Source organism: Dendrobates tinctorius, unplaced genomic scaffold (assembly GCF_039654945.1).
Source record: "Dendrobates tinctorius isolate UK_male_01 unplaced genomic scaffold, ASM3965494v1 ptg000155l, whole genome shotgun sequence".
In the NCBI taxonomy this organism is placed as follows: Eukaryota; Metazoa; Chordata; class Amphibia; order Anura; family Dendrobatidae; genus Dendrobates; species Dendrobates tinctorius.
Genome location: NW_027361822.1, coordinates 16701195 through 16713907, shown reverse-complemented (window position 1 = coordinate 16713907; position 12713 = coordinate 16701195). Strand labels below are relative to the sequence as shown.

At 41.8% G+C, this 12713-nt stretch overlaps 1 protein-coding gene across 1 annotated transcript in view; it reads left to right on the top strand.

Moving 5' to 3' along the window:
* The window catches only part of LOC141051033 (uncharacterized), a 38733-nt gene extending 26804 nt beyond the window's left edge, over positions 1-11929 (top strand). Inside the window, exon 7 of the mRNA XM_073547832.1 lies at positions 9860-11929. Within this exon, the coding sequence (XP_073403933.1) occupies positions 9860-11646 (1787 nt within the window). The 3' untranslated portion in view covers positions 11647-11929. The remainder of the gene's footprint in view (positions 1-9859) is intronic.
* The last annotated feature ends 784 nt before the right edge of the window (positions 11930-12713 follow it).

Here is a 12713-nt window from a genome sequence, read left to right as displayed (position 1 = left end):
GGCGGTCCGATGGGTGTCGCAGATCCTGATCCGGCGCCTCCCATCTTCTTGCGACATTGTCCTTCTGCTTGCTTCATCGCCACTGGCAGCACGCTTCTGCGCAGGCGTAGTTATGACCATGTGATATTTAAGTTTAGAAATTTTTGCAAATTTATTAAAAAAGAAAAACTTTTGTATCACATGGTCATAAGTGTCCAGCTGTATTTAATTAAACTGATAGGACTTGATTAGTAAAGGCACACACCTGGCTATGTAAGACCTCACAGCTCACAGTGCATGTCAGGCCAAATAAGAATCATGAGGTCAAAGGAACTGGTCAAGGAGCTCAGAGACAGAATTGTGGCAAGGCACAAATCTAGAAAAGGTTACAAAATAATTTCTGTAGTACTCAAGGTTCCTAAGAGCACAGTGGCCTCCATAATCCTTAATGGAAGAAGTTTGGGACAATCAGAAGTCTTCCTAGACCTGGCCGTCCAGCCAAACTGAGCAATACTGGGAGAAGAGCCTTAGTGAGAGAGGTAAAGAAAAACCCCAAGATCACTGTGGCTGAACTCCAGAGATGCAGTAGGGAGATGGGAGAAAGTTCCACAAAGTCAATTATCACTGCAACCCTCCACCATTCGGGCCTTTATGGCAGAGTTGGCCAATGAAAGCCTCTCCTCAGTGCAAGACATATGAAAGCCGCATAGAGTTTGCTAAAAAACACATGAAGGACTCCCAGACTATAAGAAATAAGATTCTCTGGTCTGATAAGACGAAGATAGACCTTTTTGGTGATAATTCTAAGAGTGATGTGTGGAGAAAACCAGGCACTGCTCATCACCTGTCCAATACAATCCCAACAGTGAAACATGGTGGTGGCAGCATCATGTTAGGCTAGTTTCACACTTGCTTTTTTTTGCAGCGCGTTTTTCCCGCAAAAAAACGCATTGAAAAAACGCATACAAAAGCATACAACTGCTGCGTTTTTTTCAAGCATTTTTATGAGCATGCATGAAAAAAACGCAGCGTTTTTATGCGTTTGTATGCGTTTTTAGTGCGTTTTTACCGCGTTTGCGTTTTTTTCCAACATTAGGTGGCCCCGCACACTAACCCAAACCATGACTTTACTAACCCTAACCCTGACCCTAACCCTTAACCCTAACCCTGACCCTAACCCTTAACCAAACCATACTTAACCCTAACCCAAACCCTAAACCCTAACTAACCCTAACCCTGACCTTAACCCTGACCCTAACCCTAACCCTGACCCTAACCCTTAACCAAACCATACTTAACCCTAACCCAAACCCTAACTAACCTTAACCCTAACCCTAACCCTGACCCTAACCCTTAACCAAACCATACTTAACCCTAACCCAAACCCTAACTAACCTTAACCCTGACCCTAACCCTAACCCTGACCCTAACCCTTAACCAAACCATACTTAACCCTAACCCAAACCCTAACTAACCTTAACCCTAACCCTGACCCTTAACCAAACCATACTTAACCCTAACCCTGACCCTAACCCCAACCCTAACCCTGACCCTGACCCTAACCCTAACCCTAAACCCCCTTAACTAACCCTAACTCTAACCCAAACCCCTAAATTCCATGGTTAACAAAAAAAAACGCATGTGCAAAAAAACGCATACATGAGCATGCCAGTGCGCACGTATGCGCATCCATAGGCTATAATGGCCATTTTTAGCGCAAAACGTGCGCATACGTGCGCATGCGCTTTTTTGCAGGGCCAAAAAATGCAACATGCTGCGTCTGGAAAATACAAACGCACACCCCAAAAAAACGCAGCGCATGAAAATCGCATACGTGCGCTTACCAGCGCGCAGGTATGCGCACCCATGTTAAATATAGGGGAAAAAACGCATGCGCACGTATGCGTTTTTTTCCAGCGCAAAAAAACGCAAATGTGAAACCAGCCTTATGGGGGTGTTTTTCAGCTGTAGGGACAGGACAACTGGATGCAATTGAAGGAAACATGAATGTGGCCAAGTACAGAGATATTCTGGATGAAAACCTCTTCCAATTTGCTCTGGACCTCAGACTTGGCCGAAGGTTCACCTTCCAACCAGACAATGACCCTAAGCACAATGCTAAAATAACAAAGGCTTGGCTTCAGAACAACTCTGTGACCATTTTTGACTGGCCCAGTCAGAGCCCTGACCTAAACCTAATTGAGCATCTCTGGAGAGACCTGAACACCAACGTTCACCATCCAACCTGACGGAACTGGAGAGGAACTGCAAGGAAGAATGGCAAAGGATCCCCAAGATCCTCAAATCCAGGTGTGAAAAACTTGTATCATTCCCATGAAGACTCATGTCTGTACTAGCTCAAAAGGGTGCTTCTAATCAATACTGAACAAAGGGTCTGAATACTTATGACCTTGTGATGTTTCAGTTTTGCTTTTTTAATAAATTTGGAAAAATTTCTACAGCTATGTGTACACCGTGCGAATTCTGCTGCGGATCCGCAGCGGATTTGGCCCTGCGGATCTGCAGCAGAATTGCATGTGATGTACAGTACCATTAAAGGCAATGTAAATCAAAATCCGCAGTGCACATGCTGCGTTTTTTTCCGTGCAGATTTGATGGGGATTGAAAACTGCAGCATGTCACTTCTTTTGTGCGGATTTGCTGCAGTTTTCCACCTGCTCCATTCTAGAAAACCGCAGGTGGTAAACTGCAGGGGAAAACCGCACAAAAACTGCAGCAAAACCGCAGGTAAAACGCAGGTCATTTTACCTGTGGATTTAGGCTGGGGTCACTGCATTAGGCAGTCCGTTAACGCTGCCTTTCAGTCTCATTATGTGGCGCATCACGACGCATGGCGTAAAGCGGCACGCGTTCGCGATGTGCCGTCAAGCACTGACGGAGCCTCGGACGCGGGCTGAAGCGTCTGAGGCTCCGTCACCGCTAGTGCTGATGAATCATCAGCGCTAGCCACCGTTATGCTCTAGCGTTAACGCAGCCCATCAACTCTATATGTTGAACAGGCTGTGTTAACACTATGTGAACCTGGCCTTAGCAAAAACTACAGGGAAAATTCCTCAGCAGTTTCAACACCGTGTGCGCACAGCCTACATTTCTGTTATTTTTTTCAGGCAAGATGGGGTGTAGAGTGTGCTTGAGGTCTAGTGTGAAATTTCCACAATCAGTGATGGTTTGAGGAGCCATTTCATCTGCTGGTGTAGGTTCACTTTGTTTTATCAAGACCAAAGTCAGCGCAGCGTTCTACCAAAAATTTTTAGAGCACTTCATGCTTCCCTCTGCCAGCAAGCTTTATGGAGATGGAAATTTCATTCTCCAGCAGGACTTGGCGCCTGTCTACACTGCCAAAAGTACCAATACCTGGTTTACAGACAACAGTATCACTGTGCTTGATTGGCCAGCAATCTCGCCTGACCTTAACCCAACAATGCAGACAAGTTGAAGGCTGCTATCAAAGTAACCTGGGCTTCCATATCTCCTCAGCAGTTCCACAGGCTGATCGCCTCCATGCCACGCCGCATTGATGCAGTAATTGATGCAAAAGGAGCAATGACCCAAGTATTGAGTGCATCTACTAAATATACATTTCAGTAGGCCAACATCTTGGATTTTAAAATCATTTTTCAAGCTGATGTTATAAAGGATTCTAATTTACTGAGATAATGACTTTTGGGTTTTCATTGGCTGTAAGCCATAATCACCAACATAAACAGAAATAAACACGTGAAATAGATCACTCTGTCTGTAATCACTCTATATAATATATGAATTTCACTTTTTGTATTGAAGAACTGAAATAAATTAACTTTTTGATGATATTCTAATTTTGGGAGAAGCACCTGTAGGTGGTATTTTTTGGAGTAATAGGTTGCCTCATTTGGTATGGTACATTATTTTGACACAAGTTGAGTAGAGACTTCTAGAGTCATCAGGGTGAGTCGCCGTTGAGCAGGGGTGCCATCCTTCGTTCAAGTTAGGCTGCCAACCTACGCTGATTGGCAGAATTTAATCAGGAGATAAAAGGGTGGACCAGGTGCATCCAGTATGAACCCCCTCTTTATAGTACTAGTCAGCTGTAGGTCAGCTAATTTTTAGTTGCTGGTTAGGTATTATATGTTTTTTGATGGTCGTTTATAATTACTCTATTGAAAGTTAATTTTTAATGGTATTAGTCCTTTTAGCACTTTCTAAACTAATCACGTGAATCAAACCAATATTATTTCAAGCACTGTGCACCAGCCCCACTATGGATTTGGTGCAGTGGCTGCACAGTAGAGGTAAGTAACCCATTAATACGATGGGCATCTATGATCTCAAAATAAGGATTCGGAGAATATTGTAAAGCCATAATCCTGTTGCACATAGAAAGTTTGAAACATCAGTTTTATTCCCTGGTTAAAAACAGTCCTTCTGTGCACGCATGCACTAATGAAAAACACACACACTAATGGCCACATCCCCGCCGACGGGTTTCATGCTCATTCACACTTTTTAATAATAACTTAAGAAGAATACATGTAGGAGACTAATAGAGGAACATGAGATCTGTCTTATTTCATTTATACTTTTTGGTTCTCGAGTACAGTTTCCTTTTGAGGGTTTACAAATACCAACGTCTTCTAACATTGACACATCACCAGGGTAAACCTCCATAAAATGTTGTCTTATCTAATATGTCTGTTTTCACTCTTTAAAATGGAAGAGTCTAAAAAATAAACAAAAAGTAGCTTTAAAAAGGTGTTGAAGAGGGTAAAAAGAAAATCCAGTCATTCACTTTTTCGTAAAACTAAAAAAAAAAAATGTGAAAAGTAGGCATGTTTCGTATCTCCACATCCGAAAAAGACAGATCTATTCAAATATAGCATTCATTAACCCTTTAAGGTAAATTATACACTTTTATATTTTTTACAAAGTTCTGAATTTTTATAAGCCACTAAATCACCAGCTAAGAAGGTGCAGAACAAGATGGCAATGAAGACTAGAATGGAGGTCTGTCCCCTTCAATGATGAGTCCAGTTTTTGCCTTAGATGCAATGATAGACTGGAGAATGGTCTGGAGACTATGCATACCGTGCCATGAAGAAGCCTTAAGGAGGGAACGTCACATTGTTGAAACTCTCAGGGTTATGGCGTGGGGTGGCATAATTTGCCATATCTTTACCCCTGTCATCTTCATTCAGGTACACTAATAACTCAGCCATATATTGATTTGAATGAGGAAGCAGTGGTATGGCCAATTTTCCAAAGTATCACAGTAGTCATTTTTCAGTACACACGACAACCCCAGGCCACATGTTGCTTGTCCTGTTGCGAGCAGCGTGCTCCCATGTCCTGCAGTGTCTCTGGACTTTTCTACCATCGAGGAAATGTGAGACGTCATTGGTTGGCAATTGCAAAGTCATGTGTTAGGCTGGCGGAATGCACCAAATAATAAAAATGACAATGAGGTGCATTCGCAGCTTGGGGTCCACCGTGCAGAGATGTAGAACGGCAGACAATAAATGACCATACGCGGGTTAGCGTCACCCGGTGTGTACAGAAGCGAGCTCTGTTACTTCACAGAACCGCGGTGCCGCACAAAGTAAATGCTGCAGCCTGTTAAGCTCTCAGGGCTCGGCCAGATGAGCGCTAGAATACGGACACAGGACTCTGTCCCAAGGACACGGGATTAGAGTCCTTCTAGTCCACTAGAGCTCGGCGCCGCTGCAGCGGTGCCAGCACGGAATAATAATCCCAGATAAGCTCAGGCAGACGCCTCTAATTGCCCAGGGTTGGGCCAGATAAGCGCACAGGTTGCGCGAGGCGCTGCTCAGGCAGTAGCTGACACTTGCCACGGTACGATAGTGCCCTGCAGTGGGCGACACCATCGGGCGCTAGTGTGTGCAGAGTACTCAGAGCACAGTGGTGTGAGCATAGCCACCCATTGGCGCTGACTCTAACTCTGAATCCCTAACCAACATACGTATCCAAGGGAGGGGAGTTATGAGTCAGACACCAGATACATGCATCCATCATCATACACACAAATAAGCATAAGAGTCTATACTAGCGCATGGCCGTGCCACCATGCGACTCTTTTATAGCAGCGTCCTTCCGGGACCTTCCTAGTGGTCCAATGGGAGCAGCAATAGGACCTGAGCATGTGACCTCAGACCTCCAATGAGAGGACTTCCCACGAGCATCCTCAGTGGACTGAAAGAAGGACTTAGTCCCAGGAGCTGCTCGCTGCTGGCTATTGCAGGTTACTATAGCTGAACCCTGATTAGCAGCAGTAACCAAGCCAACAGTAGTAGACTGAGCAAGATGCCAATAACAACGTCCTTGCTGAGCAGGCTCCTCTGTGGTCGGAGAGGAATGGGAGACCGCAGATGGCAAGGCTCGGGATTCCTGCTGTGCAGAGGCAGAAACCTGATGCCTAACAATATGCTAGATCAGCACATTGTTTGTGTTTGCTCTTGCTTAGGAGAGAATTGGTAAATGTTGATTTCCTGTGGGTACAATTTACCAGTGAGCCCTCCTCAGTATTCCTAACCAAAGCATCCAGAAAATGCAGACTTGTACAACTATATTCATACGTAAAACACAAGCATATGGAGTTAAGGTTAAGTCTAGTGACAAATCCATTTGCTGTGCCCTGCCATTATTAAAAAGACACCGTCGATATAACCGGCCGACATTTCAATCTTCTCAATACTTGATTCTCCATCATCATCAAATATTATGGCTTCCTCCAAGCAGACAAAGAGCAAGTTGGCATAAGTGGGGCACAAGGACTCCCTATAGGCGTGACCTGGAGCTGGTGGTGCCTGGGAGATATTTTAGTGTTTTGAGAATTGCCTGGATTTACTTTTTCCTCAATATTGTTGCTCAGATATCAATTACAAAGGGAGCTGCCAGCAGAAGATCTTTAGGATTTTCTTGCAAAAGTGTATTCAGTGCGGCTGAAGATTCCTGAGATGACCATTAATAACCTGATTGATAGCAACCAAAGTGAGCAAGTGTATTTTTGCACAAGATGCTCATACTCGATACTGAAAAAATGGTGATATTTTGTTTCCATTTTGTTTACATATTACCGTACTCACAAGTTTTTAAATCCTGTGATTTCAAAAATTGCAGAACTTTTTCTTCTGGGTTTTGCAGTTTCTATATTGAGGAGTGTTGCCAGTCTGACATATTGTGGAAAGTCTCTGTCGCTGCTCCCGAGGTCTAGCATTGCCTGCCAGGCTGACATCGTTTCAACAGCACAGCAACCAATCAGTGAGCAAGAGTGCCACAGTCAATGCCAGACATCTGGAGCAGTGGCAGAGACTCGCCAGTGAACCCCAGGATGGTGAGTCCACTACAGTTAGTTTCTATAGCAAAATGCAGCGATGGACATATTTACAAGGCAACAACCCTTTAAATTTTATATTGGTCAGTTATTCTGTTATTATTATGCTTACCAGCAAGGTGGTGCAAACTGTGGATAGCCTAGTGCTGGACGAAACAGACAGTGGGTGAAGGAATGCCTGAGTGTCACTTTTTAACTACGATTTGGACTTCACTGCAGGGATTACCTGGGTCACAGGAGTTAGTCGCGGACTGGCATTTTATACATTATCAAGTCAAAAATGATCCAGGTCATGCAAAGAAGTCAGGCAGATAGCACTTAAGGAGCAATCAGTTTCTAGTAATGATTCATTGTCTATTGGAAAAAAAAATATATATATATATATATATATATATATATATATGTGTATATATATATGTGTGTGTATATATATATATACAGTGGGGCAAAAAAGTATTTAGTCAGTCAGCAATAGTGCAAGTTCCACCACTTAAAAAGATGAGAGGCGTCTGTAATTTACATCATAGGTAGACCTCAACTATGGGAGACAAACTGAGAAAAAAAAATCCAGAAAATCACATTGTCTGTTTTTTTTTCATTTTATTTGCATATTATGGTGGAAAATAAGTATTTGGTCAGAAACAAGCAAACAAGATTTCTGACTCTCACAGACCTGTAACTTCTTCTTTAAGAGTCTCCTCTTTCCTCCACTCATTACCTGTAGTAATGGCACCTGTTTAAACTTGTTATCAGTATAAAAAGACACCTGTGCACACCCTCAAACAGTCTGACTCCAAACTCCACTATGGTGAAGACCAAAGAGCTGTCAAAGGACACCAGAAACAAAATTGTAGCCCTGCACCAGGCTGGGAAGACTGAATCTGCAATAGCCAACCAGCTTGGAGTGAAGAAATCAACTGTGGGAGCAATAATTAGAAAATGGAAGACATACAAGACCACTGATAATCTCCCTCGATCTGGTGCTCCACGCAAAATCCCACCCCGTGGGGTCAGAATGATCACAAGAACGGTGAGCAAAAATCCCAGAACCACACGGGGGGACCTAGTGAATGAACTGCAGAGAGCTGGGACCAATGTAACAAGGCCTACCATAAGTAACACACTACGCCACCATGGACTCAGATCCTGCAGTGCCAGACGTGTCCCACTGCTTAAGCCTGTACATGTCCGGGCCCATCTGAAGTTTGCTAGAGAGCATTTGGATGATCCAGAGGAGTTTTGGGAGAATGTCCTATGGTCTGATGAAACCAAACTGGAACTGTTTGGTAGAAACACAACTTGTCGTGTTTGGAGGAAAAAGAATACTGAGTTGCATCCATCAAACACCATACCTACTGTAAAGCATGGTGGTGGAAACATCATGCTTTGGGGCTGTTTCTCTGCAAAGGGGCCAGGACGACTGATCCGGGTACATGAAAGAATGAATGGGGCCATGTATCGTGAGATTTTGAGTGCAAACCTCCTTCCATCAGCAAGGGCATTGAAGATGAAACGTGGCTGGGTCTTTCAACATGACAATGATCCAAAGCACACCGCCAGGGCAACGAAGGAGTGGCTTCGTAAGAAGCATTTCAAGGTCCTGGAGTGGCCTAGCCAGTCTCCAAATCTCAACCCTATAGAAAACCTTTGGAGGGAGTTGAAAGTCCGTGTTGCCAAGCGAAAAGCCAAAAACATCACTGCTCTAGAGGAGATCTGCATGGAGGAATGGGCCAACATACCAACAACAGTGTGTGGCAACCTTGTGAAGACTTACAGAAAACGTTTGACCTCTGTCATTGCCAACAAAGGATATATCACAAAGTATTGAGATGAAATTTTGTTTCTGACCAAATACTTATTTTCCACCATAATATGCAAATAAAATGAAAAAAAAACAGACAATGTGATTTTCTGGATTTTTTTTTCTCAGTTTGTCTCCCATAGTTGAGGTCTACCTATGATGTAAATTACAGACGCCTCTCATCTTTTTAAGTGGTGGAACTTGCACTATTGCTGACTGACTAAATACTTTTTTGCCCCACTGTATATATATATATATATATATATACATTTACATTTTTTTTGAAGATGGCTTTAAGGTGCAATGATACACTGCGCTGCTGTAGGTATAATTCAAGGAACTTTATTGGTGCCTACGCGTTTCCTGAGCTGTCCCAGCTCACTTCATTAGGGCACCTGATGAAGTGAGCTGGGACAGCTCAGGAAATGCATAGGCACCAATAAAATTCTTTGAATTATACCTACAGCAGCGCAGTGTATCATTGCACCTTAAAGCCATCTTCACTTACAAGTCTTTGGACCCTGTGCAGACTGCAGCAGCTGTTTTATGCGTTTGCAGGTGTTGTGACCGAAGTTTCACAACCCTATCAGGTGAGTCTCTCCTTGCCTCACCATTACAATTGTGTTTTAAAGGTTTCACACAGTGGATGCGCCCTGTTTTGTTTCTTTTATTTACATTTTTTTTGGCAGATAACTGGACCGTGTACTCAGATAAATATTTAATATTTTCAGATTTTAATGCAAATGATCATGGTATCATATCTGATACCTTTGAAGAGCATCCCATTATACCAGACGTACCTCCAGTCCTTCTTAAGCAAGACAAATATAGCAAAATGGATGGTGAACATCAAAGAGCACACAGAAGAAAGAAGCCATTTTCATGTTCAGAATGTGGAAAATATTGCATAACAAAATATGATCTTACTAAACATCAGAGAATTCACACAGGGGAGAAGCCATTTTCATGTTCAGAATGTGGGAAATGTTTTGGAGACAAATCAACTCTTGCTAGGCATCAGAAAATTCACACAGCGGAGAAGCCATTTTCATGTTCACAGTGTGGGAAAAGTTGTTCTACTAAATATGAGCTTACTAAACATCTGCAAATTCATACAGGGGAGAAGCCATTTTCATGTTCAGAGTGTGGGAAACATTTCAATCGGAAACCAAATCTTGCAAGACATCTGAGAACTCACACAGGTGAGAAGCCATTTTCATGCTCACAATGTGGGAAATGTTATGCAACAAAATCTGATCTCACTAAACATCAGAGAATTCACACAGGGGATAATTCATTTTCATGTTCAGAATGTGGAAAATGTTGTATAACAAAATATGATCTTACTAAACATCAGAGAATTCACACAGGTGAGAAGCCATTTTCATGTTCAGAATGTTTGCAGTGTTTTTCAGACAAATCAGCTCTCGTTAGGCATCAGAAAATTCACACAGGGGAGAAGCCATTTTCCTGTTCACAATGTGGGAAATGTTGTTCTACGAAATCTGATCTTACTAAACATCAGCGAATTCACACAGGGGAGAAGCCATTTTCATGTTCCGAATGTGGGAAATATTTCAATCGGAAAACAAATCTTGCTATACATCTGAGAATTCACACAGGGGAGAAACCATTTTCATGTTCAGAATGTGGGAAATGTTTTACAATTAAATCGCATCTTGTTACACATCAGCGATTTCATACAGAGGAGAAACCATTTTCATGTTCAGAATGTGGAAAATGTTTTAATTGGAAAACAAATCTTGCTTCCCATATGAAAATTCACACAGGAGAGAAGCCATTTTCATGTTCAGAATGTGGGAAATGTTTTATAGAGAGATCAGATCTTGTTAAACATCTGAGAATTCACACAGGGGAGAAACCATTTTCATGTTTAGAATGTGGGAAATGCTTTTTTTCAAAATCTGATCTTACTAAGCATCAGACAATTCACATAGGGGAGAAGCCATTTTCATGTTCAGTATGTGGCAAATGTTTTAATAACAAATCAGTTTTAGTCTTGCATGAAAAGATTCACACAGGGAAGAAACCATTTTCATGTTCAGAATGTGGAAAATGTTTTAATCGGAAAACAACTCTTGCTACACATCTGAAAATTCACACAGGGGAGAAGCCATTTTCATGTTCAGAATGTGGGAAATGTTTTATAGAGAAATCAGATCTTGTTAGACATCAGAGAATTCACACAGGGGAGAAGCCATTTTCATGTTTAGAATGTGGGAAATGCTTTGCTGCAAAATCTGATCTTGCTAAGCATCTGACAATTCACACAGGGGAGAAGCCATTTTCTTGTTTCATATGTGGCAAATGTTTTAAGCACAAGTCAGTTTTAATCTTGCATGCAAAGATTCACACAGGGGAGAAACCATTTTCATGTTCTAAATGTGGAAAATGTTTTAATCGGAAGACAACTCTTGCTAGACATCTGAAAATTCACATAGTCTCCCATTTTTGTGATCAGAATGTGGAAAATGTTTTACAAACACATCAAATCTAATTACACATCAGAGATGCCCTGCAGGGGAGAAGTAATTTTCATTTTCAAAGTGTGGGGAAAATTTTCTTACTAAGAGAAATCACACGGGTAGGTAGCCACATTCTTTTAAATCATTTACTTGGTAAATTGCATGAGTTAAAGTCAATGTAAATTCACATGTCGTCATACAAGAGAAATGGAAAACTGTTTAAAGCACTAAATGATGACTAATAAATGTAAGCAATTACCAAAAAACATCTGTTATCAAAAAGCAAACAATGGAAATAAAGCATCTATTAACTGATTGGGAGCTTTATTAGAGACACTTATCTATTAATAGGTTGGACATCCTATGGCCTTTCTAAGTGCAGCAATTTCTTTTCACAAAAAAATTGAAATGCAGGAATATTGGCGCTTGCAGGCTGGATATCTTGTAGCATATCTGGCAAGAAATTGAATCTCTATCTACTTCTTTCATTTCTCATTCAGATGTGAGTTTTTTGTATGCAAAAATGATTCAGGTTTCATCAGTGCCTTTGAATTACTGTCATTAGAGTTTTGGTCAGAGTTATCAGTTTTTCTCAGATGAAAACAAAACTGATTTCCGTTTCCTAAGCTTCTTTTGTCAAACAATACATGAAAAGTGAGCGCACGCATGGCATCCAAGTGCTGTCCGATGTTTTCACAGTTCCATAGACTTGCATTGGTGAGTTTGATCCAAAATGATGATCCTTATCAGATAAGTTTCTCTGCTTTTTTGTGGACCATTCAGAAGAAAAAATTTGTGCATGTGAACTACCCCATAAGCTACAATAGATATGAGTGTTACTCATAAGTATCACGGATATCTCTCGTGCAGGAAAAACTGAATGAACCCTTAGATGCCAATGGCTTTGGAACTGGTCATTTACCATTATAGCCTACTTGTACCAATGAACAATGGATTGTGTGTTTGGACATATTAGTTGGGGCATCAATGGTGTTGGTTTTGCCTACAATGTAAACTGCCTGCTTATCATGGTGAGTCTTCACATTTTCCTTTCACCCCATCATTGTTAGGTTGTTATCATCCACTGGATAATCTTTCA